Genomic DNA, 26,785 nt, shown 5'->3' on the forward strand with positions numbered 1-26,785 from the left:
TATAAATACATAATACTTGTTACGTGTATTGTAAAATATTTATATTTATTTATATCCGGTATCGAAATTACCATTGGCCGTATCGAGTAGTTGTTGCATCTTCTTAGCATATTATATTTTCTAACAACAATATCGTATGCGCCTATATCATGCCAATGGGTGTGTACAGTTTGTATTGGATCGTCATATTCCTTAATATCACAATGCACTCGTGGTTCCTACGTTGTTACATAGTGTAGGGCACATTCTTGGTATTAATAATCAGAGTTGGCCAACGATATATTTTTAAATCATCGATATAGTTTCCATCTGTCCGATATCGTACAGTGATTTTGATCTGAAATGGGCATGCCATAACACAAAAATTGTTCGTAGTGTATTTATCCGATAGAAATTGCATCTCACGAATTCTAGGATCTCATGCAGATACGTTTTTCAATACCAAACCAATTGTTTCTCTTCAATTTTGTAAGATATTTAGAATATTTTTTTCAACTGTAGTCGAAAAACGTGAGTCTTGTCCACGCATTTTTAACATATATAAAAGTATTTTATTTAACCTATGAACGCAGTCAGGTTCGCTCCGACCTATTTTGGTCGCCTATGTTATACAAACAAATTTTCTGCCCCCCCCCCCCCATATCATATCAGAGCACTACCCAGAGTTTTGTTAAACTTCAAAAATGTTTTTAAAATTATTTTTAGTTATTGTTTAAAACATGTTTTAAATTATGCTCAGTGGCGTAGCCAGGATTTTTAAATGGGGGGGGGGGCTAACCACTTTTTTTGGATAAGTAAGGTAAGAGAGGATATGAGAATTCACCCTTAACCCCCTCACCATCTACCACCAAGTTTCTAAACGTAATTCAAGCATTTTAGCATAGTTTTAAAAATATTAATATATAATTTATAATAATAATAATAATTTTGGTTTCAGTGTTCATTCACTTGCTCCACTCTAACAGCTGCATTCTCTTAGGCGAATTTCTGGCAAATTCATTTATTATTTCACTATCAACTAATTTATTAATAAATTTTTAAGCGATTAAGTGCTGAAAACGTTCTTTCCGGAGTGAAAGAAGTAACTGGTAACGTGGCGAATAATTGTAAAAGTATTTTAATGTTAGGTCGAAGATTAGTGCGATGAAAGAGTGAATCAAGAGCAGAATTCGGTTTTGGAATAGTATTTTGACTCCATTGTTGCCTCCATATGAACAGGTCAGCCCTGATTGTAGATGAGGTATCATCATGGAGATCTTGGACATATATTTTAGCAGCTTTTATAATATTTATATCGTCATACATATTTAAATTGGCCGGAATAAGTCCTTCAAGTGGCATAACATCAATAAGCCTTTGATTAAAATACATATAAACATGGCCCATGGGGGAGGCAATAGCCCCCTTAGCCCCTCTCTTGGCTACGCCACTGATTATGCTTACAATAAATTATTAATTTGCAAGTAATTATTATTATAATTTTTTCTGAGATTTATAATGTTCGGCTGCCCTTGTTTTTCGAGCACCTTGCACACCTGGTTAGCGCGACCCTGAACGCAAGTAGTATATTTTTCTCCACCTAACGTTTCTGTAACAATTTTAAATGGTTCCACTTATTCCAATTAGTCATTTAGATTTTTTAACTCACCAGTAATCACAAGCAATGATAAATTATTTTGTTCGCACTTCTGTGTTTATATGTAATATTGATAATTTGATTTGTATTTTTTAATACATTACCGACTGTTATATATAAAATTTTACAATATAGCCTACAGTCCCGTGCACATAGGAGAAGGAGGTATTACCCCCCCCTCCTCCCTTTGGGATCTTTTTACATATATTTTTACTTAGAATATAATCCTCATTCTGTAAAAATTTAATTGATTTGAAAATTCATACATAGTTGTTTATTTTTGTTTAAACAATGCCAATTTTCTTGATTTTACGTACTTTTTTTTAATTTTCGCGCCTTTTCCATTTACTGTCGATTATCGTTGTCAATGCAGCTTTTAATGGAACGCTATTTCACTGATTATTCAGCTGTTCAAGTTGTTCAGACATTTTTGATATTTATTAATTTTCGATCCTGGTACTTTTGATCATGAATATTCCAACATGTATATTTTTGTTGACTTCATAACCTAACATAACATTTATAATTTGGAAAACTCTCCTCCTCCCCTCTACTTGGACAATTCCTACGTACGGGTCTGATAGTCTATATAATCGTCCTCTAAGTATATTGTCCCGAGTCGTGATATCGCGATATTTTCGATAATTATTTTGAAATATCAATATCGAAAATATTATGAAAATATCTAGGACATCGATATATTATCGAATTATCGAAATCATTGGTCAACATTATTAATAATTAATTGTTTTCTTTTATTTTTATTTTGCGATAAGTCTTACATGCATATTTGTTCTATCGTTTCCCATATATATTTCCAAAACACTCGTTTACTCAGTTCGAATAGTAAAGTACAACTATTAGTAAAAATTAAAAACAATAAATATTCTTAGAATGCATGAATTGTTCGCTATTAATATAATTTCATATTCGCCGACTGACGAAATTATAAATATATTTTCCTTTGATTATTTTAAAGTTCATAGATCGAAAATGTATTATAATTTATGTATTCATACGCAATTATCATAAAAAATAATACTTGTAAATACCTATATTATGTTACTCAAACATATATATGTTAACATTATGAAACTAATAAAAATAATAATAAATAAAAATTATAGGTCATGCTCATAAATGTCCATCACTTTTAAAAATTACAAATCAAAATACGGTTTTAAACGTAAAATTAAATTTATTATAAATTCTTTAATTAATAAACTTTGGGGAGGGGTTACTATTTAAAAGTTGAAATATAGCAAACATAAAAATGAAAAAAAATCTTTCGGTACCTACACTCAGGTTTTTATGAAAAAATAAACATGGAATCAATAAGATGTTTATAGACAAAATGCCAAACTTTCTCCAAATTAGACCCATACAGGTAAAAAGGTATACATTACAACATTTCTAATTGCAAGCTATATTTAAAATGTCGAGAAATAACTCTTGCTCGTGTACAGGCGCATACATGGGGGGGGGGGGGGGTTCAAACCCCTCCCGAAATTCAGGAAAATTATTAAATATGTTTTTATACAGTAAAATTGGTATATAGATTATATTATTATGAAAATTTACAACCTTAAATACCCTTCCAAAATATTTTTTTTGTGTACGCGCCTGCTCGTGTTCATATACGTACCAACCCATGCGCCTATATAATATGCGTACATACACAAAAGCTTTACATTTTTACGTTGAGAGAATAAAATCACCCGGTAGATTTCAGACGTGCAATTCAAATAGAAGTGTGTTGAATGAGAAAACAATAGTTTATTAAAAAAAATTATATTGCATAATACGTTTGTTATATTTTAATACGCTGCAGATTGAATACTAAATAAAAGATAAAAAAAAATTGTATTGTTTTACGTGTAGTCGAACATTTTCAAGTGCCAAGCATATAAAGTTGTGTAATATAATACATAATAACAATACTGATACGTGCCACACACTGAATTATTTTCGATATGTAAACTGCGCCAGTACGTTTCAATGATTATTATCATACTGATATCGATAAGCATCCGGGGGCGGTTTTATGAAGGAGGAGATGATATGGTGATCCCACCCTCCTTTGGGCTAGTTTTCATCACATACTTATTTAATATTTATGATATAGGTGTACAGTCATGTCGATATACATAAATATTTACTATCGAATGCTATGTACATCTCCGTATATGTAGCATGTTTTAAGATAATAAATAATAGTATAGTAATATATAACATAGTAATAGTAATAATATTCCTATTCACCCTAACCCCTTTGAATAATCTTCAGATCCACCCCTGTACACATCGAACGCTCCAAACGTACTACGTTTAATCGGATTACATAAATTATCACGTACAACGATATCGTTGGCACGCAAAGTTCAGCCGACGACGATGAAATGTCGCGAATCCGGTAAACATCGCAGCGTCTGCAGCTGTTATCGCGATACGTGTTCTGCACTGATACACCGCGGGCACCAGGGGAGGAGATTGCTCGATAAGACGCGCGACTGCAGTAAAAACCGCTAGTCTCGACTCACGCAGATGACGTTGATAATCAGTGGTGTTCTCATTGGGTGTAGGCTGCATATAAACGCCGTGCAATTTCAATATTGTTTTGAAAACACACGGGAACAGGCCCGGATTAACATTATCGTAGGCCTTAGGCCCGTAGTCCTTGCAGGGCCGTTGCCCAGTATTTAAATGGTTAAGAAACCTTCTCTTTAGGAGAGGAAGTGTAGAATCTCATGCAATAATAAGCTTTTAAAAGCAATAATATTTACAACATAAAAATCAAATCTAAACATTATATGATAACTATTATAAATGTTTATATGATAAGTTTTAACAAATGTTAAAAAAAATTTATTTTATTCCAAAACATATATAATATAAATTGTCAAAAACCATAAAAAAATAATTTTTTTTATACCAATTTATATACTACGAAAAAATTGTAGCCACACATTTTCGTAGGCCCTAGGTACATTGCCTGTAGTGCCTATGCGCTAATACTGCCCTGCACGGGTACATTCCATGAGCGTATTTTGGGGGTGACAAAGGGGCAAAGCCCCCCTGAATCCGTATTTTTGGAATTGTTTATATATGAAATACACATTTCTAATCCCGATGGCCCGGGTGGGTTTAAGTTTTACAAACTAGCAAACAAACGACTAACGTTACACGAACAATTATAGCTTGACGCCCAAACATAAAATATCTGGAGGGCCAGAGTGAATATGGTCACCTACCCGCTCTGCCAGTCCATCCTTGAGAGAAACCATATTTATGGATATTCATCCACTCACAAAAAAATCATAATTAAACTGCAAGTATTATATACCTGTGAAATAAGAGTATTTACTACTCGTATATAGTAATTACATAATATAGAATATGTTATCATACAATAATAATAATATATCTAACATTTATCAAGTCTTATTTTTGTTTTTATATTTTTGGACAAGAAAAAAAGAACAGTTAAATTTGAAAACAGATAGTTTTTGCCTGAGTAAACGGAATTATATTGTTTTATTTACCGGACCTCTTGGACCTTGTTAGTTTGTTTGATTTACTACCAGACGTAGATATTTTTTATTGTTTTTAATATTCAACGTCATTATGAGACTCCATATATATACATAATTTGCTAAAAATTATATTGCATTTTAATATGTTAAAAATATTTGTTTTGAATTTTGATAACCACGAAAGTTTTAAAAACTATCAATGTGGCACTCCAAAAATATTAATTGGTGACGTATGCCCTATACTATGATGTATGAGTATCAGTTGTCTACAAAATCACTCGTTGAAAGGTACGCGTTGCGGTCGACGTCATTGTCAGTCCAACAAATTTTTTTTTTTTGGCTACCTATTTACGTAAACAATTATTGTTTTTAATACCAAAAGGAATCGAAAAAGTGCGTGTTTAAATTTTTATTCTATTAGTTTTTACCAGGGGCGTAGCTAGGATATTTTTTTTGGGTAGGCCCACTATAAAACTTCTACTCACCGACGGAAATGGGAATTTTTCCGATTTTTTTTATTAGCCTACCATAATTTCAAAGTTGTCAATGGCTCTTATTTAATTGTCAATTCTTATAAATAATTGAATAATAAATAACTTAAAATAAATTGAACAAAAAAATAAATAGATAGTTTCAAAAGATGCAACTTTTATTTAAGTACCTAAATGTGAGAGTTTTATGAAATACAATTATAAATATTAATTAATATACGCATTTTTAATTTATTCTCAAAGTAAAAATTCTAATCTTCTTGACAGCAAACTCGTCAATAACAGCTGATGGGTTATCCATAAATTGTCCACTCATTTCCCTTTCTAAATATTATTGGTTTTTTTCTAGAAAAAATCTGAGTAAGCCCGGGCCTACCTACTAGCTACGTCCCTGGTTTTTACACCCCTTCCACACTGCCATCACTGTACGAATTATTAAAATTACTATACACAGACATTCGTCGGCGTAGTACAAAAAATCGACAAAATGTATAGGTATGTCATAGACGATTATGTGATGTAAATCTATCTGTCGCACTGCACCGTAATGGATACTCGCCACCTACGTTCGTGATCCTCGTTGTAGAATTTTTACGTGAAAAATTCTTGAAACTCGCATTGCGTTACATGAAATTGCAGAACATTATGTTTTATGCGTCGGGCTGAAGCCGTAACGGAGTGGTCGGACTCTTGTCTTTAAAAGAGAATTGTGCATCCTTAGAATGTTATACTGTTGCGTCAGCACTACGTGTTTCAACACAGCACAATAATATTGCACTTACATTTTACGTGTACGGAATAGGTGTAGGTGCACCCGTGCACAGACTGAACGGAAGAAAAGACAATTAATGCTATAGGTATTTTTTTTTTCTGTTTTTCCAAGGACTCAAAGGGTTTAAACGAAATTAAACTTATTGTAAACATTTTTCAGTCGTATTTTATGCAATTCCGTGCCCACGCGGTTACTGGATGAATTTTAAATTGTTACAGCAAATTGTGTTGATGCATTCGATCACTTCACATTTGAACACGCATGCTTATAAATAATATAATAACTAGGGCACTTAACTTATTCAGCTCTACCATAAATAAAAGGTAAATGATATGCACTTTATAACATTCATAAAAGCGCTTAAATACGCACTTGAAATGTTAATGTATCAAAAAATATTATGTAAAAGTGAAAAAAAATTATAAGTAGGTATCTTTAATTATTTTTTACATAATTGTTGTGTGTCTATATTTATCTACTTTGAAATAACAACTTTTGCGTAAAATAAGGCAAAAACCAAAAAAACCAAAATGAGAATGTATACTAAAATAATAATTTATTAAACATATATTACAATCACCTCTTGATAATTCGAGCTTGGATGAACTTATAAAAAACTTTGAATTACCGATATATGCATAAGATGTATGTACAATGTACATACCTACTAAATTTAATAATATATATATGTGATTATAATTAAGATTATTGTAAGGTAAATTATTTACAGTAAGATTATAAAAAATAAATTTGTTAAACACACTTCGAATATCCGAGCGTTAAACGGATGAAACTTTAAATTGACGCGTGTTGAGGCTAGTTTTCGGTTTTTATGTTTTTATGTTTTAGTTTTTATGGTCGTATCATGCAACACACGAATTTAACGATGTACAATAATTAATAAATATGAATGCGAATTATATATAAATAATTATTAATTTTTAATCTCAATTATATTATACCAAGACAATCAGCCAATCACTGTTTTATTTCAATAAATATATATATATATATATTTTTTTACTATTAATATATACCTACTTGTATTCAGGGCCGGATTAGCCCGGCGAGTTACCGAGCAAAACTCGGTGGGCCGCGACAATTTTCGGCCTATTAAGTTATGAAAGGTCGCTAACAGAAAATATTAATAGTTTAAAGTTGAAGATTAGTGCACCTATTGAAATATGCGATTAAAAAAATTTGGATAAGGGCCGCCAGTTAGTAAGTGGGCCAGTAACATACAGAAAACTCGGTGGGCCGAATATGTCCAATCCCGCCTTGCTTGTATTTAACTATTTTTAAAAAAATGAAATACATATTTTTGCATATTTGAAGGAAAAAATGCGTATTTCCTTATTTTCATTCGCATAACAATCTTACATAACCAAATCCTTTTTATACTTGTATTATACTTGAACAATCGTATTTTAAAAACAAATCTAACCTGAGATCGACGTGTACAATAGGTGCAAATCACATGTGTGCGATAGGTATGCATGCTTATATAACTCCACCAAATTCAAAATGAACAATTAAAATCGGGTTAAATTAATGTTTCATTCGTCACCAGCACAACTGAAGTGTTATTTTTCGAATTCGAACATTGACTTTTACACTGTGTGATACCGATCTAACAGCCAACAATCAATGTCTGCCAGTGATAATCCACAGTAGGTACCTAGATTACGAACAACCATTATTCCTAACCGCCTTCTCTACCAACAATTAGAAGTCGACCGTCCAAGTCCGTCACCGTCAAATGTCTCGATGTCTCGGATCTTCTACATCTCCTCGCATATAAATACTTGCGGCTGGTCCTCTTGCAATTTCCAATTATACATCCCACCATAACTTACCTTCAGTTTTACTCTTTCTTTCCTTCGTTCCACCACCGTTCACGTCAAAAAGTAACAACTCTTATTATGATTATGGCTTCGGTACCTCTATCATCATAACATGTAACTATAGCATACCCGGATCATCGCAAACAATGATTTGGTTTTATTTGCAAACTATGACATTGCTAAATTATAACGCCATTTAAATATATTTCGTACTCCTCGTTTTGTCCTTTCTAACCACACTTCATACACATTTCACTTGGCATTCTAATCACTATTTCGTTTTCTCGTCCACCGACAAACATCACTGCCCTTCCATGTACAACAAAATGATATCACTGGTGGTCAAGTCACATACCAATCAATATTTTCAATTATAAATAATCTCCCCGTTTTTTTTTTTAGCCAATGTTGACTGATAAGTATAGTTATTATTATTTCTTCATTATTACAGGTTTGTAAATTAATGTTCTATAAATATATTGCAATGTAAAACAAAACAAATTAATTTTTCTAATATCTTAGTAAATATGATGCAATATTATATTAAATTAATTTATATTAATTTAAGTGATTTTAATCAGTTATAACATACATATTAATAATACAAAAATTAAATTGCCTTTAATCATTTCTATAAATAGAAAGAATATATAAAAGTTAAATAAAAAATAAGTAAAACTTACAAATTTAAGTTTTTATTGGTACTTGTACACATTGATAAAAGTAATTATTAAAAATTTACATTATTGCTTTGAAGGACAAAATTATTAATTTTTTAATAGAATATTGAAACAAGTTTTGACCATCTTCAATAATGACAATTGAATGCATTTAATGTGATCAAACTTTAATACTATAATAAAATGACTTATTTTAATAACTGAAAGAAATGTGAATGTTTTCTACAAATTTACTTGGGTTATGTAAAACATTCTACTCACAAATAAAAATATTTATAAATTTAAATTTAAAACACATAAAATAAATTATTATTTTCTTCACTTCACATTTAAATGGAATAGTAATTAATTAATTAAAGAATTAAGATATGCACCTCTATTTTTTTTCTTTTTTTAATATCATATTTAATATACAAAACATTTTTATGAAGAAAATAATAAGTCATAAAATGTTTTTTTCCTTTAAATTACAATTATTCATATAATTAATTATTGTTTGATCATGGATAATTCCAAAAACTATCTAACATTTTTTAATGACTCTTTCATTAAATGTATAGCATTGAAATCTTCTTTAACCACTGTTTGCATTTCAGAAATCATTGTTTGTTGAAGTTCTAAAAACTAATAAGCCAAAATAAATGCTTTAAAAGGTTGGTACTATTGATATGTTAAGTATATTTTTACTCACATGTTTAATTTCTTCAGTCACTTGAGGGATATAACCTGAATTACCTTTCAAGTCTTCTGATAATTCTGAATTTTTTAATCGAACAAGAGTAGCAATTTCTGTAAGCTTTCCCTTGATTAAAAAAATTATAGTATAAATGTATAGTAATAAAATCAATTTTAAATAAATAATTTCAATTTTATATACTTGGAATCGTAATGGTGAATTAATATCGTTGTATAAAACTTCTAATTGGTTTTTTATTGTTTCTTCCTCAGGTCTGAGAGCCATTCCGGCATTTAAAATAACCATCTGACCAACTAATACTTTAACAATTCTGTGTGTTAACTGATCCATTTTGTCAGTGTATTGTTCAAGCTTAGATTCTACTCTAGTTTTTTTTCTAGCTAGTTCAGTCAATCTATCAGCAATACTGTTAAGAGTTAACTTGTGTACCGATACCTGTTCATTATGACATTTGTATTTCCAGCATAATTCTGAAAATCCAACAATTGGCACTGGTATGAACACTGTTGGATTGGGGTTATCAACTTGAGCTTGTTTCCATACTCTTAAATCTATTCCTATAAAATACAATTTAAAAGTATTAAAACCAAATAGTTTGTTCATATTACATAATAAATGTACATACTTTTATGTAACAAATAATAAAACTTAAGATATCAAAAATTAAAAAAATTTATACCAGCCGGTGGATTTTCAAAATATTCTCGTAAATTTTCTTCAGTAAAACCAGTATATGGAAATATATTTTCCACGCCCATAGTTGACAACTGTTGTTTAGGATTAGGTTGTATTAAATAGCTAACTATATCACTATTGGAAATTCGTTTTGTACTACCTATTGTTACGAAATATTTATTATTCAGTTTTTATTATATCAAAATGTAATTTTACCATTTTGAAGTTTCTCTTCGACATATATTAGAGCCATTGATTTGGTTTCAGTATACCATTTTAATGTATCTAAATGAATACTTAAATTAGGTTTACTTCCCAAAACTGCAAAAAGATTAGATGTTAACTGAACTTCTTGTTTTCTGAAAAACAAAAAAAATAAATAAATTTAAAAACATTATTTGAAAGTTTATTAAAATTAAATCCATCTCAGGAGTTAAGTATCAATATTATTACTGTTGTGGTTATTGTATTTCAACAAATTGCTTACTTAGATTTTTGATTTACCTAATAATTCCACAGAATTTCCCAGATAAAAATGTATTAATATTTATTATTATGAATAAATTGTTTCATTGTCAAATTATGTTTGGTATAAAAATTTCTACTTTTAAAAATAATTTCAATGATTTTCTTAAATCTAAAAATAATTCTGTCAATTTATAACATGAAAAAGAAAACAAATATCATCTTTAACATATAAATTATGTAACAATCAGTAAAACTAGAAAATTTATTTTACAAACAATTCATCAAGCTTTTTACCTACATTTTAAAATTTAGGAAAAGTTTGTTAATATTGTATAAAATAAATCATAAATTTAGTAAATTCATATTAATTTGATAATTAATTATTTAATACATTTTTAAATAATTATTTCAATTAAATGTTTTGGCGGACCCCAAATATTTGGGAGAAAGGCGAAGTAGAATAAAAAGATTTCAATTAAATGTTTTATTGATCTAAAATTACCTTATATCATCCATTTTTTTATTTATAATTATTGCTACAAGTGCATCTCTACTTGATGATGTTGGTTTTACACTATATGTAATAGCTTTAAAACGGCAGAGTGGATTTTGCGGAGTATAATCAACAGGTGGAGTATTCAAACCATAATAACCTAAAAATAATAATAATAATAATAATAAACAAAACTAAATAATAAAATCTGTGAAACTAATATTTATAAGATAAAATATATAAAAATATTCTATACCTTTTCCTGTGCCCCAACAGGCTTGCAATAAATTGAGTTTACAAACAACCTGATCTCTTTCATCTCCAAATAATTTACAATTAACAATGGAATTAATAACTAAATCATTTGCATTAAGAGGTTGTTGTTGTTGCTGTTGTTGTTGTTGTTGTTGTTGTTGTAGAGCAGTGTTGCCTTTAATAAGTTTTTAAATAAAATAATAGACTTATTAATACAAATATAAAATATTTACCTTGAGCAAATGATGAAGTTAAACTGAATGGTGATGCAGTTGTGACTGTTGTACCAAAAGGTTTAGCCGTTCCAAATGCTGATCCAAATCCTCCAAATGGAGCTACAACAATTTTATTAAATTATAATTGATTTATTTTCCGTATTTTTATTTAAAATATCAACTTTAATTAGTATTTACCAGTTGATGTAGTTGGTTGTGTTTGACCTAAACCAGAAAAAATTGATTGTGATGATAAAGGTGTAGCAGTTGCTCCAAATCCAAAAGTTGGTGCTGCAGTAGTCGTAGCTCCAAATCCAAACGTTGGGGCTGTGCTAGTTGTAGATGCACCAAAACCAAAAGATGAACCTGAAGTACCAGACGTAGAAGATCCAAATCCAAATGATGGAGCAGTAGAAGTAGTTGTAGAACCAAACCCTTAAAAATTTAAAACTATTTAGAACATATCATTGTTTTGATTTATCTTTAAAAATATAATTTAGCCATCCAATAGCAAAAGTTTTACATTTTTTACTTATTTTTATATACCAAAAGGTGTAACTCAAATGATTAAAGGATATTTGTAGTAATTTAAAGATCATAAGTCATTTCAAAAATATTCTCTACAAAATATTTTATTACAAATAAATATTAAAATCGCTATATTAATTAATATTATATTAAAATTTTACTATTTATCTATTAGCACTTCAGTGTTTCTAATGTGTAAATAATTTGTGATTTATAAGTTGAGGAATTGTTGAATACATCATAAATAAATATGGTGATGGGTTATCTGGTTAAAAAAAAATAATTCCATACTAACATTAAACAACATACCAAATCAATTACTCAATTAACTTTCTATAAAAATAAAATTACAGATTATTGTGTTTTATTTAGGATGTGCTTAAAAATATCTTAAACAATAAATAAATAAAATGTACAAAAATATGGAGTAAATGAAAATAAATTAAAAATTATATAATGGTAAAATTGGTTTGAAAGTATAAGAATTTCATACAGCATTAAATATAATTTACTACTTAATCAAAATAGAATTGACTTAGGTAATATTGAAACAGAAATTCTATACATTAGTTTTGCAGTTTTTTTTTTTTTTTTTTAGTAATTTTTGATGTTGAATACTTAGTTTTTTTTAAAAAAACAAATACGACATAAGAAATATTATACGTACCGAAAGAACTGGCAGTTGTTTGAGGATTCATTCCAAAGGTGGTGGATGACGATCCACCGAAACCAAATCCTGTCATTGTTGAGATCTAAACGTTTAATAACCGTTTAAACGCTTCGCAACTATAACCCACGTTTGAAATTCTAATATCAAACCACTAAACAATATCCAATGATAAAAATGTGAGTAACCGTAAGCTTATCAACAAATGTCTCTTTATCATTTTAGCATATATGCTACCGGATTTACCAGATACCATGATCATTTCCGATACGTTTAGTAAGTGACCCGCGCTATTTAAATATCAGTGTTCTACATAACAGTGTCTTCTAAAATATCTTCCAAGACCGCGTTCCGCAATGTAATGTTATCCATAATCTGTTCTCAGCAATCGAAAGTACATTAAACATTTGGACTCATTAGAATCACCAAATACGTGCATCAAATCAATGTGCGTTATTCTTAAGGTGACCATACATCCCGTTTTGAACGGGACTGTCCTGTTTTTCGTATCTTCGTCCCGTTGTTCCAAGAAAATTTTCAGGACATTAAAATGTCCCGTTTTCAGAAAATGATAAAGAATAACGATAATCAAATTTAATCTGTGGATGAGATATTATTTCTGTTATATTTAACTATTATGTGTGCATGTAACGTGTACCATATATACCTTATTATTGTATGGTTGACGTTGAACAAAAACGGAACCATAGGCGTGCGCACGGGGTATGCAGGGTATGCCGCTGCATACTCTGCGGCTTCATGCGAGGGGCCCATATTTATTATTAAGTTAAGAAACTTTAAATTTAATTACCGCCACAGGAAATTTAAATCAATTAAAGCTTGATAGTAATGATATTTCAATGTTGAAGGAAAAATTTAATTTGAATACTACATTTGAGTCTGAAATTAAGCTCATTACAAATATGTCTGATAGAACTTCTATTAGAGGGTCATCAACTAAAACAATTTTAGTATGGCTGAATTGGTTATCAGAAAACGACCGGAAAACAATATTTTCAAACTTCAATAAAGCTTTAACACAATTTGCAACAATACCTGTGACAAGCTGCTCGTGTGAGGGGGACTTTTCCAAATTGTCTATTGTGAAGTCTAAACTTAGAAACACTATGTTACAAGAACATCTTGATTCACTGATGTTAATATTTATCGAACAAAAGATGGCATCAGAAATCAATATTGAAGATGTAATAGATGAATTCAAAGCATGTGTGCCGATAAAAAGAAGACTTGAACTTTAGATTTTAAGTACTCTCCATAAAATAACAACATTATAAATATGTTAAAATTATTCAAAAGCATTCAATATAGTACATACTTGATCTTAAATAAATAATAAATTTTTTTTTTTAATAAATATAAATCAAATTTCAAACTACTTATTTCTACAGTGCATTGTTTAATATTCTACTGTAAAACTATGTGTGATTTTAGATTCTAAGGAAGTAAAGAAGCTAAGTAGTATATATGCAAAAACTTAGATTGTGACTTGAATCTTATATGCGTTAAAAGAAAATGCAAATAAATTAAGGGCAGATTAGAAAATTTATTTGTGAGGGGCCCTATATTTCTTATTGCAAAACCTGCGAATAAAGTCTGCGCACGCCTATGAACGGAACTATGTGGTGTATCGGAATATAACTATAGATACTAATAAAATATAAAAATACATATTACGACGAATGATGTATCAATATAGACGTATTAACTTAAAATATTTTAATACCATAGATCAGCGATGACAAAAATTATTTTTCAAAATTCATTATTTCGGTATTACAATAATCGTCGACCGTTTTCTTTACGTACCTAGACACTTTTCCTTTTACTCATATTTATATAAAAAAATAGTTGTTTTTAATATAATTTAATTTTTTATCTTTTAAAACCATAATAGTTCATAATTTTGTTAGTAATTATTACATTAAAAAATGGTTTTCAATCAAAATGATTATTTTAATCTTTTTGTGTTCCGTTTTGAATAGAAAAATATATGGTCACCTTGGTTATTCTACATTTATCAGTAGTATTTTATGTAATATTCGCAAAAACATATTTAAAACACAAACTAAAAGCGTGGCAAACCTACTTCCCTCTGAATACATTTTATTTCAACTAGAATTAGAAACATGACTATCATTTAATATATATCTCTAAAAATGTGTAAAGTGTGTCTATCAACAATTTCTCAAAAAAAACTCACAATATTCCATACTAAAGACACCTGAAAGACCTTGGCTTTTGGACCTTATTTGGACTCTAAAATAATATGAAGTAAGGTTAAAGAAAAGTAAATATTGTAAAAAGCTTTCAATTTAAAACAAGATTCATAGTAAAAGATATTATCAATTTTTTTTTTTTTTTTTTTTGAGTCAATAAATCATCAATGTTATAATTGTATTGAACAAATTATTCTAACTAGTAAATGGTACATGGCACATAGCAATTCATTTAATACCATAATGCATTAATTTTCCTTGACAATATAGATTTCACTTAAAATATCATATCATTTAATTCTATTGCATTTTTGCACCATTTGGTCAATTTTACGAAGCCATTAGATCTACAAGTCATCTAAAAGTAAGCCTTATATTTTTTAATTAGTAAATACTTAACAGATTGGTTAGGTTTAAAAATGAGAAGATAACAACTTAAAAATAAATTGATTAATTAGTAAATAAGTATAATTTTACAACACTCAGTTTATTTACATACAAATAGTACTCTGTATAGGTATATACTTTATAAAATCAATAATTATTTAAAATTAAAGAATAATTTAAATAACTGAACCAATTTAGACAGATTTTTTAACTATATAATATAATTTCTAAAAAGTAATTCTGTTTTGATAATTAATTCTATAGATGAAGAAATATAAGTGGAAATTATAGCATATTGTAAATCCAAATTTGGTTGTTGCCTCATTGAGTTTCAAATCTTTCAATCTAGTTAGACTACCAATAAGAATAATATTTTTATGCATATGAATAAAATTTTTTTTTTTATCGAGATAATTTCATTTTGACTAATATTTTTTATACTATTGATTAATAATTGTAAATTATATAACACTAAGAGAACATTTAGTTTTAAATTTATAATTACACAGCATTTAAACGGTATTAATGTGCCACAGCCCTGTTAAAAAAATGTGTATATATATATATATATTTAATATATCATTATTCTGAAAATAATGATGCATGAGGATAAGAAAATACTGATATGTATTCATATAAGTCATTATAACTATAACTAATAATTTATTCTGATGCAAATTCAATCATGTTATCTGTAACATATTAATTAAATTTTCAGACCAATATTTTTTTTTTATGTAGCACATACATCATACATATGTGAAAATTAACATTTACAATAAAGTTAAATAAAGTTAAATTATTTAAAAACCTTATAAAATAACTAACAATAAGAATATTACTTCAAAATTTAAACATTCTTCAATCACAGTTTTATAGATGTTACCATATTTATGTAAGTTTAAACATGATAAATATTTACTTTTATTTTAAAATAAAATAAAAAATGTATAAATACGCATAAAAATAAAATTAATTATATATTAAAATTTTTTTTTTTTTTTGTAATATGTATTTTTATTTAAAAGAAAAGTATAACATTAAAATTATAGGCAATTCTTATAAATGTATGGTGAAATATTTAGAAACGTATAAACAAATTTAAAAAATTTGGCATTCATTAAACATAAATTATACAACATATGTAGTTCAATAATGAATAACTTATTTGTAAATGTTATCACTTGATTTATAATACAAAAATATTTATTGCTCTGGTATATAAAATTGTTCAGCAAAGTCTTCTATTTCTTTTTTTAAAATTCGAACTCGATCAGCAAAAATTGGATCTTTAGTAAGAGTGGATTTGAAATTCACTAATTTTGGACCAGATACTTTTTGAGCATCTAAAGCCAATTGCAGACCTAAAACAATGAGCATAAGTCATGACTAAACTTAAAAAACAAAATAAAATGTAGAAATACCTTTGTGGATAAATTCAGCAACTACAACAATATCCTGTGTTTGCATTCCTCTAGTAGTAAGAGCAGGTGTGCCCAGACGAATACCATAAGGGTTCATGGCACTTTTGTCACCAGGAACTAATATTTATAAAATTAATTATTAACCATTTTTTTTATTATGCATTTCAAATAGTTTAATATTTATTACCAGTGTTTTTATTACAAGCAATCTCTATAGTTTGTAATGTAAATTCAGCTTTAGATCCAGTTAGGTTAATTGGTCGAAGGTCAACCAATAACATATGTACATCAGTACCATCTGTTGATATTTTATATCCTAGTTGTTTAAGGGTTTCAGCCAATTGTTTACAATTACTCAAAACTCTTGTTTGGTAATTTTTAAACTCTGGAGTACTAGCCAAACGCATAGCGGCAGCTATTCCTGCAATGGCATTATTATGTGGTCCTCCTTGGAATCCTGGAAATACAGCAGCATTTACCCGTTCTTCTAAGTCATACATGATATTTTCACCAGACTTTGATACCGACCTTACTCCTACATTAAAAACATATTTATGATAATTTTCAGCAATAACTTTATAGAAATAACTAGGAAATACCTTTACGATAAAATATTACTCCAGCACGAGGACCTCTCAATGTTTTATGGGTAGTAGATGTGACCACATCAGCATATTCAAAAGGTGAAGGAATAACACCAGCAGCAACTAAACCACTAATATGGGACATATCAGCCATTAGATATGAATCATTAGCTACAGCTATTTCTTTAAAACGCTTATAATCCAATGTTCTTGGATATGAAGTTACACCTTTAAAAAATTATTTGTTTATAGTATATTACGTTTTTACATTAAGTTTTTCATATTAACTAACCAGCAATAATGATATCAGGTCTAAAGTTTTTAGCACTTTTTTCTAATTCTTCATAATCAATTAAACCAGTTTGCATATTTACATGGTATGGTAAAGTTTCAAAGAATATTGATGCTGCAGACAATCTTTTTTTTTGAGCCATTAGACCATGACTGATATGACCACCATCTGGCAAATCCAATCCTAAAAAAAATAATTAAAATACTTAAATGAACTTTTCTCATTATTTTAAAATTTAAGCAATTGTAGTAAAATTACTTTTATTAAAAATAAATTATTAATAATTATAATGATTATATTATTTTATAATTAGAGTAGAACCTTTTAAAAACTACTTTTCAACAATTAATTTTAGTTTTACCAAATCCTAATACTTGTAACTTCTATAGTAAAATTATAAGAATTACATCTTAATTCTATATTTAACTGTCTATTGATGGTTATAACATGGTTTAATGAGTTTAAATTATTCTATTTCAATGTTTTCAATGTTAATTTCAGTATACCATTTCAACTGGCATAATTAAAAACAAAGTGTATAATATGTAAGTAAAATTAAATAAAAACGGTACTATCTAAAAAAAAGTTCAAAATGGTAAAAATATATAAGAATTTAAGATTAGCAGATATTTTTACACAATAGCTATCCTCAAACTGGAGGGTCAGCAACAACCATTTTAGGGTCACCAATATATAAAATAACTTACAAGGCATTTTTGTAAATATCATATTATTGTTGAGAATTACAATTGATAAAAGTCTAGGATTACCAATAAAATTTTATAAAACATTATCATATTAATTTCTCACTACTTTATAATGCTATCAGTATAAAAGGGTCACTTAAAATTTTAGGGGGTGGCCTAAAAAAAAAAAATTGATAATAGCTGCTATACAACACAGTTTTTAAAGCATAAAATTAATATATAATTATTAGTATTACTTTTAATAACAATTAATATATTATATATTTATAAAAACTGTTTGTCACACATTTCCCAAGGTTGTTATTAATATATTTATTGTATATTTATTTGCAAATATAACTTTTAATCATCATAAAAGAATGTTATATAACTTGGTTCTAACAATAAATAATAAGAATAATGTTACTATCAGTAAAACATGATTTACCCATAATTCTTCCTCTGCTACTACCAATAAGAGCAGTGAATGCTTCAACATTAGCGGGTGATCCAGAATATGGCTGAACATTAACACCCCAAAGATTTGGATCCAAAGAAAATGTTTCAAGACATCTTTTTTGGCATAAAAGTTCAATCTGGTCAATTACTTGATTACCTCCATAGTACCTATCAAATAATAAATTATTAGTCAAATAATAAAATTAAATATATGTATGTACTTTGATTACCTTGCACCAGGAAGACCTTCTGAATATTTGTTGGTTAAACATGATCCAAGACATTGCAAAACAGATACTGAAGTAAAATTCTCTGATGCAATTAATTCAAGTCCTTTTTTTTGACGGTTTGACTCTTGATTGACTAAGGCATACAATTCAGGATCAGCTACTTCAAGAGGTAGACTTAAATTTGGATCAGATATTTTTGCATCCACTCCATTTTGCTCCACTTTTATACTGGTAGACATACTTGCAAATCTTAAGAAAATTAAAAAAACACACCAAATGATTAAATAATATTGGTTAACCTTCAAAAATACAGCATGCTTACAAAAACTCTACAACAAAATTAAAAATAATATTAAAACCAGATGCGAGTTGTCAAGCACATAGATAAGTATTGAAGTGCCTGACATCGATTGTTATAATACGAAATGCACCAACAAAAAAACCATATTAATTACGTAAATATAAAAATAAAAATAAAATAAAAAATATACATTATATATAATATAATACAAATAGTTCACACAAAAATGCAAAATGTGTTCAACAAAAAAAATATTTACAGAAAAATAAAAAATGAACAAGCAATAATGATCTTACTTGTTTTTGAAATGTGGACGTCGAACACTACCCAAGGTACGCAATATCGGACGTAAATGCATTTTATTGAAAGATTTTAGGTAAAAACAATTCGATTCGACCACACTTGCGATTAAGTATAATTATATTAGTGTATTCAACGCGGGTAACCAGTCAGTTCTCATTAAATATCGTTCAAAGTTCAAAACTTATCTCTCCCGACTATCAATCTATCTAACTTATCGACGAAATTATTAATATTTGACAGCGGTTATAATTATTACGATTACAACAACCGACGGATATTGTATTGTTACGGAATACACATAACAGTAATGATGACATACAGACAGACATGCGATTGCTTACCTATCGATGTGGCCCACGGCAATATGCAAAGATCGCGAAATAGTGTTCAACGTGTCCGGTTCAAGAGATGAAAACAACTCGACAAACGAGTCGCACTGTACCACGATCACACCTACAACAACAGGTACCTACTATCGGGTATCACTAACGCGTCGAGTGTAAGCGTGCGTGATAACACACGATAACGACGGATAACCGCGTGGTCCGCTCGTAACGAGTCCCGGAATACGACTGCTGCTGCTGCTTGTACAGCTCTCCAACAATACTGTTGATGTGATCGATTAGAACTTTAATTCTACTCAATAGTCCCGTTTCTCGTCGATCCGATATTTAATATTGCATCATCTGGGCAATCGGTGATGGACGACGTTGACGTAGGTATATTACAAAATATGACACAATCGCACGCGACGTGCGGAGGATTGTGATCGAGAGAGAGAGAGAGAGAGAAAAATTATATCTTTTGTTAAATGCTCTCTAACCTATAACTCTCATTCTGATAGGAAACACGATTGTACAGAGCAATGTGATAGCCGTGAGTCACGTGTGTGTGTTTGATTTTCACGCCTCGTCCTTATAACGTGTAACAAAATATTAAGTATGCGCATTACATTGAGTAATAAAACTGAATACAAAAGAATAGTCCTTTCTTATGTAGGTAACAGTTTTCTCGATTTTTGTAAAGCTGTTCCAAAATACTTCTCTAGTGTTCCCCCATGTTATCCTTTTTTCTATCGAAGGAATGCATGCTTTCCTTTTACTATAGTAACTAATTAGTAATCATACTATCATCATGCATTCTGCTGTTGTATTTTCTAGAGCTTTAAATCGTAAAATTGTATTTTAAAGTTTATTTACTATGTTAAGATTAATTCAACATGGCGATATGTTTGTGTCCTAAACTCCTAGGGTTCTTATGGCGAAAAAACGTTCATCGCCTCAATTAAATTATCTATTTTTAATTATATATAATGTGCTATAAAATAAATGTAAAATTTGAATTAACCCCAAATATAAAGGCAAAACAGTACCTATCTAATATAACTAGAGCGCGGATTTCTATGCAATTGCATATTTTTTTCCTTTTAATATTTTTGGATTTTTGTCAGTTATCTACACGAATCATCATAATTTAAAGCTAATGGTGAAATTTTTTTTATATATTTCTGCATATTTTGAGGTTATGACATATTTTTGCATATTTTGGCAAAATTCAAAATGTATTACATATTGAAGCGAAAATTTAAAAAAAAATGTATAAAATAATATTTTGTCAAGTAGAAAAATTAAAACTAAATTTCATAGTCACTAAATAATAATTTATATATATATATTTAATTATAAAATAAATAATCGATTACAACTTAAACTTAATCGCTCTTGCTTTGTAAGTTAATTATCGACACACCACTCGGCACTTGGTTACATCGTTTGTTGTTGTCCATAAATCGTGAATATGGCGAAAATAAACGTGTGTCTACCTATAATCTTAATTGCTCTTACTGTAGCAGTCAGTTACCGACATATCAATATACAACTAAATTTCATCGCTTGTCGTTGTCCGTAAATTGTAAATATGCCAAAAATAAGGAGTTCAATTTGTAACAAAATTCGTGAATGGATTTTCACAGCAAACACAGACACCGAGGTTTTCACTACTGACAGGAAAATAGTATTTTGTAACCATTGTGGAAAATCTATTGTTTGTGAGAGAAAGGCTCAGGTAGATCAACACATAAAAACAGGTCGATACATATAAAAATAGAAATAGAATTTTTTTTAATTTGTTTTCTTTATTTTTTTATTTTAATTTTATATTTTAGCTGCACATTTGTCTGCACTTAAAAATAAGTTATCAAATAACAATAACTTACAACTAGTTCTAGATCAAGTTCTACCAATAACACTTTTTTTGAAGATTTATATTTCGCTAAAGTTTCTTCTGACATACTCTTACACAAGTTAAAAAACGAACAGTTTCGTAATTTTTTGAATAAATACATTAATCATCCTATCCCAGATGAAAGCACATTGCGAAAGAGCTATGTAAATATATGCTATCAAAAAACAATGAATGAAATTAAAAAAAAAATTGGGCAAAATTTTATATATATTGTTGTAGACGAGACAATTAATGCACGGGGCTTATACATTGCAAATATACTTGTAGGAGTTATGAATAAAAACTTTTCTGGGAAACCTTATGTTTTAGCATGTAAACAATTGGAGAAAACATACAATGAAACGATTACACGATTTGTCAATGACTATTATGGACAGATGTGGGAATAAAACGGCGTGTATTACTTTTGTTAACAGACTCGGCGACATACATGATGAAAGCAGGGAAGTATTTTAAGATATTTTATATTAATATGATCCATGTAACATGTACCCCTCATGCTTGTAATCGTTTTGCATAAAAAGTAAGGGAGTTATTTCCAAAAGTTAATGCTTTAATTAATAATGGGAAGAAAATATTTTTAAAAGCGCCTAGTCGATTCTCTATTTTTAAAGAAGAAATGAATGATATCCCTTTACCATCTGTTCCAGTTCTTACAAGGTGGGGAACATGGGTACATGCTGCGTTATATTACGCAGATTATTTTACCAAATATAAAAAAGTCATCGAGCGACTGGCAATGGAAGATGCCCAAAGTATTAGAAAAGTTTTGGATATAATTGAAGATGGTAATGTTGTCAATGATTTAACATTTATATCTACTCATTTGGCATTTTTAGTGATAGTCATAAAAAAACTGGAAATTCAAAATATGACTTTACATGAAAACTTTTCAATAATTGATGAAACGAAAAAAAAATTCATTCTATTCCTGGATCGAAAGGTGCAACTCTTACAACAGAATTAAACGAGCTTTCCAGCAAAAATGAAGGTCTGAAAATTCTACGAAAAATTAATTCAGTGTTATTAGGCGAAAAAGTTCAGCTCGAAGATCTTTATCAAGATCCGACAATATTAAGTTGCTTCAAATATGCCCCAATAACTTCGGTTGACGTCGAACGTTCGTTTTCTGTCTTTAAAAATATGTTAACCGATAAACGACCCAGCTTCACAGAAGATAAACTTGAAATGCATATATTTATTCATTTTAATAATAAATAAAATTTTAAAAATAAATTGTTCAGAAAATTTCCTACATTTTTTTTTTATTAAGTATTTAAGTAATTAATTATTATAAGTTGAATTATAACTTTTAAATAAATAAAAAATTCTTGCATATTTTTTACATATTTTCATAATTTTGACTGCATATTTTTTACATATTTTCATGATTTTGACTGCATATTTTCATGATTTTTGCTGCATATTATATGGCATATTTCGATACGTTTAAGTGCATACAAATCCGCGCTCTAAATATAACACTATTCATTTTGTTATAAAAATAAAATATAAACCATGGTTGTCACACGAAATGTTACATTATTAAATTATCTCTAGTTTAACATATTTTCCCGAGCATTAAGGCCAATTTAAATTTCAACAGATATATAAAAAGTTGCTGCATAAATCTTTTAATGCAGAATTTGACTACTGAAATGTGTTTAAAATATATTTTTGTAATTATTATTTACCAGTGACTTAACTTTAAATTCAAACACTCTACTATGTACATTTGCGGACGACAATGCTATTCTCGCTATCGACAACGATCCTAATCAAGCCACTCAAAAAATTCAAAACCACTTATCTGAGCTAAACGTTTGGTTTCACAACTGGAAAATCAACGTCAATTCAGCTAAATCCTCTCGAGTTACCTTCACCCTACGCTCCTTGGATTGCCCTCCAACATTTATCGAAAATACACAAATACCCTCTCACACACAAACTAAATACCACATACAAATACGCTTGACAAACGCCTCACTTGGGCTCCTCATTTAAAATACAAACGCAAAGCACTCAATTCGAGACTTCACCTTCTCAGACCTCTACTCCGCTCTAATCTCTCCATCAAAACAAAACGTACAGTCTACATGGCTCTTCTAAGACCCATCTAGTACTATGGTATCCAACTTTGGGGCTCAGCGAAATCGTCTAACACCAGAACAATACAGGCTTTTCAACTTATTTGTCTACGATTAATAACAGGCGCTCCTTGATACATCACTAATGACTCACTACATAAAGATATTTGTATTCCAACTTTAAATAATCTTGCTACACTCACTTACATAAAAACACACAAAACTTTCAATACTCATACAAATCCTATAATCACTAATCTTTCATCAAAACAAATTCCAGACAACCCACCCAAATGCCTCAAAAAGAACTGGTGCAGGAACCTATTCTTTCCCTAAACCATTTTTCTTTGGGTGTCGCTAATGGGCGGTTTCCCCTACCTATCATTCTAAAAAAAATCATCCAATTTACTGATTGTATAACTTGTAAATATAAATTGTTTTTCAAATAAAAAAAAAATTGATTAGTTTATAAATAATGTTTATTATAAATTTTTATCTTAATAATACTATTAAAAAAAGAAATAGATGAATAAAAAAGATTTTGTATTTATTTTATATTTTTAATTAAAAAACAAAAACATTATTATTAATCTTATTATATTATTTGTTATTATTATTATTATTATTATTAATATTTACTATCTACCATAACAAAAAATTATAAAAATTGTTGAGCCTCCTAAATATACTTCTTCCGTTTCCACCTAAGACGACTATACAATTATAACCAATAACAATATTGTTATAACACCACCACAGTGGGTAATATTCGCGCTCAATAGTTAAAATCACATACATAAACTCGTTTTGGTATACACGCAAAAACTCGTTTCAGTCTTTGTGCTGCGTGATAATTGTAGACAGCCTCAGAACCGGAGACTGTAACGTACCATTACATTACGTCTGAACAGTCACGGTTGAGGAAAACGGTCACTTGTAAATATCATCGGGCAAGTGGAGGGGCCTCCAATATAAATACATTTGTATAGATATATTTGTATATTTTATTATTACAAATATGTATATTATGCATAAATGCATAATATTATAAAATTACCTGTTATTATATTATACGTCCATAAATAATAACTAAAAAAATATGACGACGCGCATAAAATAGATACATTTGATATAATATTACTAATACTATATAAAATGCATATAATCGCTCACACGCAGTCTTATAAGGCACAACAAAATAAAACGGATTGAAAATATTTAGCTTCTTGTATGTTATTGAAAAACACGATAAACACTCAAGTCACTCAGTTTGTTCAGTGTTGAAACTGGAATTAAAAGCACGCTTGATGTTGTATGATCACTCTTTGCCAGTGTTCCGATTTATTTTGGTACCATTACATTTTTTTGATACTTGAAATAAAATGTATGTATTTATGTATATTATTTAGTTATATAATTTGGTATTGTATATTATTATTATTCTGTAATTTTATAATACAGTCGAGTCGCGATAACTCGAAGTTGAAGAGGGATGAAAATTCACTTTGAAATATGTATTATTTGTGATATCTAACTAATTTATAGGGGGCGAATTTTCTAGGGGAATAAAACACAATTCGAGTTATCGAAGTTCGAGTTATCGCAACTCAAATGTAGTAATATTAGCAATTTTATAACTTGGAACCGAAATTATATGGATTTACATGTTTTTTTTTTTTTAACAGTTCAAAAAATAACTAAATAAGCTACAAGTTTGAATTATAATCAATAGATCCAAAGTACAAAGTTTTATTTTGCGTATTTTTGCATGTTTTGTTTTAATGTGCACTGCATATTTCTATATTTTACGATTTTCCATTGCATTATAGTTAAATACCTAAATGTTTCACACCCATTTCTTTTACTGTTTCGTTGGTTCTACCCATGTATTGCTATGGTTCAAAATAATTTGTTTTCTTATACTTAATCGTATTATCCATATTATCCAAACACTTCTAGATATAAATAATTTAGTCAGGACCAATTCTTGTAATCTCTATATTGAATTATATTGAACTATATTGAACTATATTTTAGTTGTGTTTCACGATAGAATGTATTCGTGATTCTAATGAAAATTTCAAAAGTACAATTGTCTATTTGTAAATATGTTGCGGAATTTAGAGAAAATATTTTTGCGTTTGTCGGGGGAATGATTTTTGGTAAAATATGTGGGATTAAAGTCAACAGTGTAAAGCGCTTTTATTTTAAAATGTATCCAAGTCTTTACTAGTCAACTTTCACTCTCTTGGTAACTTTGAAATACTATAAAAATCTACTAAATTTGTTTAAATTGATTTTCGTTAATGTATTTTTATTTAGATGAGTGAATATTCAAATTATTTAAAAATTCAACTCACAGTTCAATGCAACTTACAAATTACGGTTCAATTATTTCAATTACATTAGTTAAGAAAAATAATAATTATTGCTCAAAAGTGGAGGTTGCTATTTAAGAAAAAAAAAATTGGATTTGGCATGCGCGACTATAATAAACTGATTTAAGTTCAGAGACCATAAAAATGTGTATTATTAAGTGTAACTTCCACCTAAAAAAAAACAGAATTCAATTTGCATTTTCCAACGAAAAAATATTA

The 26,785-nt window shown here is 28.8% G+C and overlaps 2 protein-coding genes and 1 pseudogene across 4 annotated transcripts; 1 reads left to right on the forward strand and 2 right to left on the reverse strand.

Moving 5' to 3' along the window:
- Positions 1 to 9,415: 9,415 nt before the first annotated feature.
- Positions 9,416 to 13,132, reverse strand: LOC112686385 (probable nucleoporin Nup54). Its single transcript, XM_025558619.1, has 10 exons — positions 12,955 to 13,132; positions 11,958 to 12,194; positions 11,778 to 11,879; positions 11,546 to 11,719; positions 11,299 to 11,449; positions 10,545 to 10,687; positions 10,333 to 10,488; positions 9,834 to 10,210; positions 9,648 to 9,758; positions 9,416 to 9,580 (listed from the first exon to the last, which is right to left on the reverse strand). Exons 1-10 carry the CDS (start codon positions 13,028 to 13,030, stop codon positions 9,476 to 9,478), a joined length of 1,632 nt encoding a protein of 543 aa, XP_025414404.1. The 5' UTR covers positions 13,031 to 13,132; the 3' UTR covers positions 9,416 to 9,475.
- A 3,635-nt stretch (positions 13,133 to 16,767) lies between these two features.
- LOC112686349 (serine hydroxymethyltransferase, cytosolic) lies at positions 16,768 to 20,610 on the reverse strand. 3 transcript variants are annotated; one of them, XM_025558578.1, is made up of 9 exons: positions 20,199 to 20,610; positions 19,851 to 20,063; positions 19,254 to 19,502; positions 19,013 to 19,191; positions 17,879 to 18,061; positions 17,602 to 17,814; positions 17,190 to 17,537; positions 17,003 to 17,119; positions 16,768 to 16,942 (listed from the first exon to the last, which is right to left on the reverse strand). In XM_025558578.1, the coding sequence occupies exons 2-9, from the start codon at positions 19,910 to 19,912 to the stop codon at positions 16,785 to 16,787; spliced, it is 1,509 nt and encodes a 502-aa protein (XP_025414363.1). In that variant the 5' UTR covers positions 19,913 to 20,063; positions 20,199 to 20,610; the 3' UTR covers positions 16,768 to 16,784. The 3 variants fall into 3 exon arrangements, with proteins under 3 accessions (XP_025414363.1, XP_025414364.1, XP_025414362.1); XM_025558579.1 differs by lacking the exon at positions 19,851 to 20,063 and having other exon boundaries at positions 20,199 to 20,609; XM_025558577.1 differs by lacking the exon at positions 20,199 to 20,610 and having other exon boundaries at positions 19,851 to 20,192.
- A 1,164-nt stretch (positions 20,611 to 21,774) lies between these two features.
- Positions 21,775 to 26,294, forward strand: LOC112686377 (annotated as a pseudogene).
- Positions 26,295 to 26,785: the final 491 nt, after the last annotated feature.

This window comes from Sipha flava, unplaced genomic scaffold (genome assembly GCF_003268045.1).
Source record: "Sipha flava isolate LNK unplaced genomic scaffold, YSA_version1 307_pilon_pilon, whole genome shotgun sequence".
NCBI lineage: Eukaryota > Metazoa > Arthropoda > Insecta > Hemiptera > Aphididae > Sipha > Sipha flava.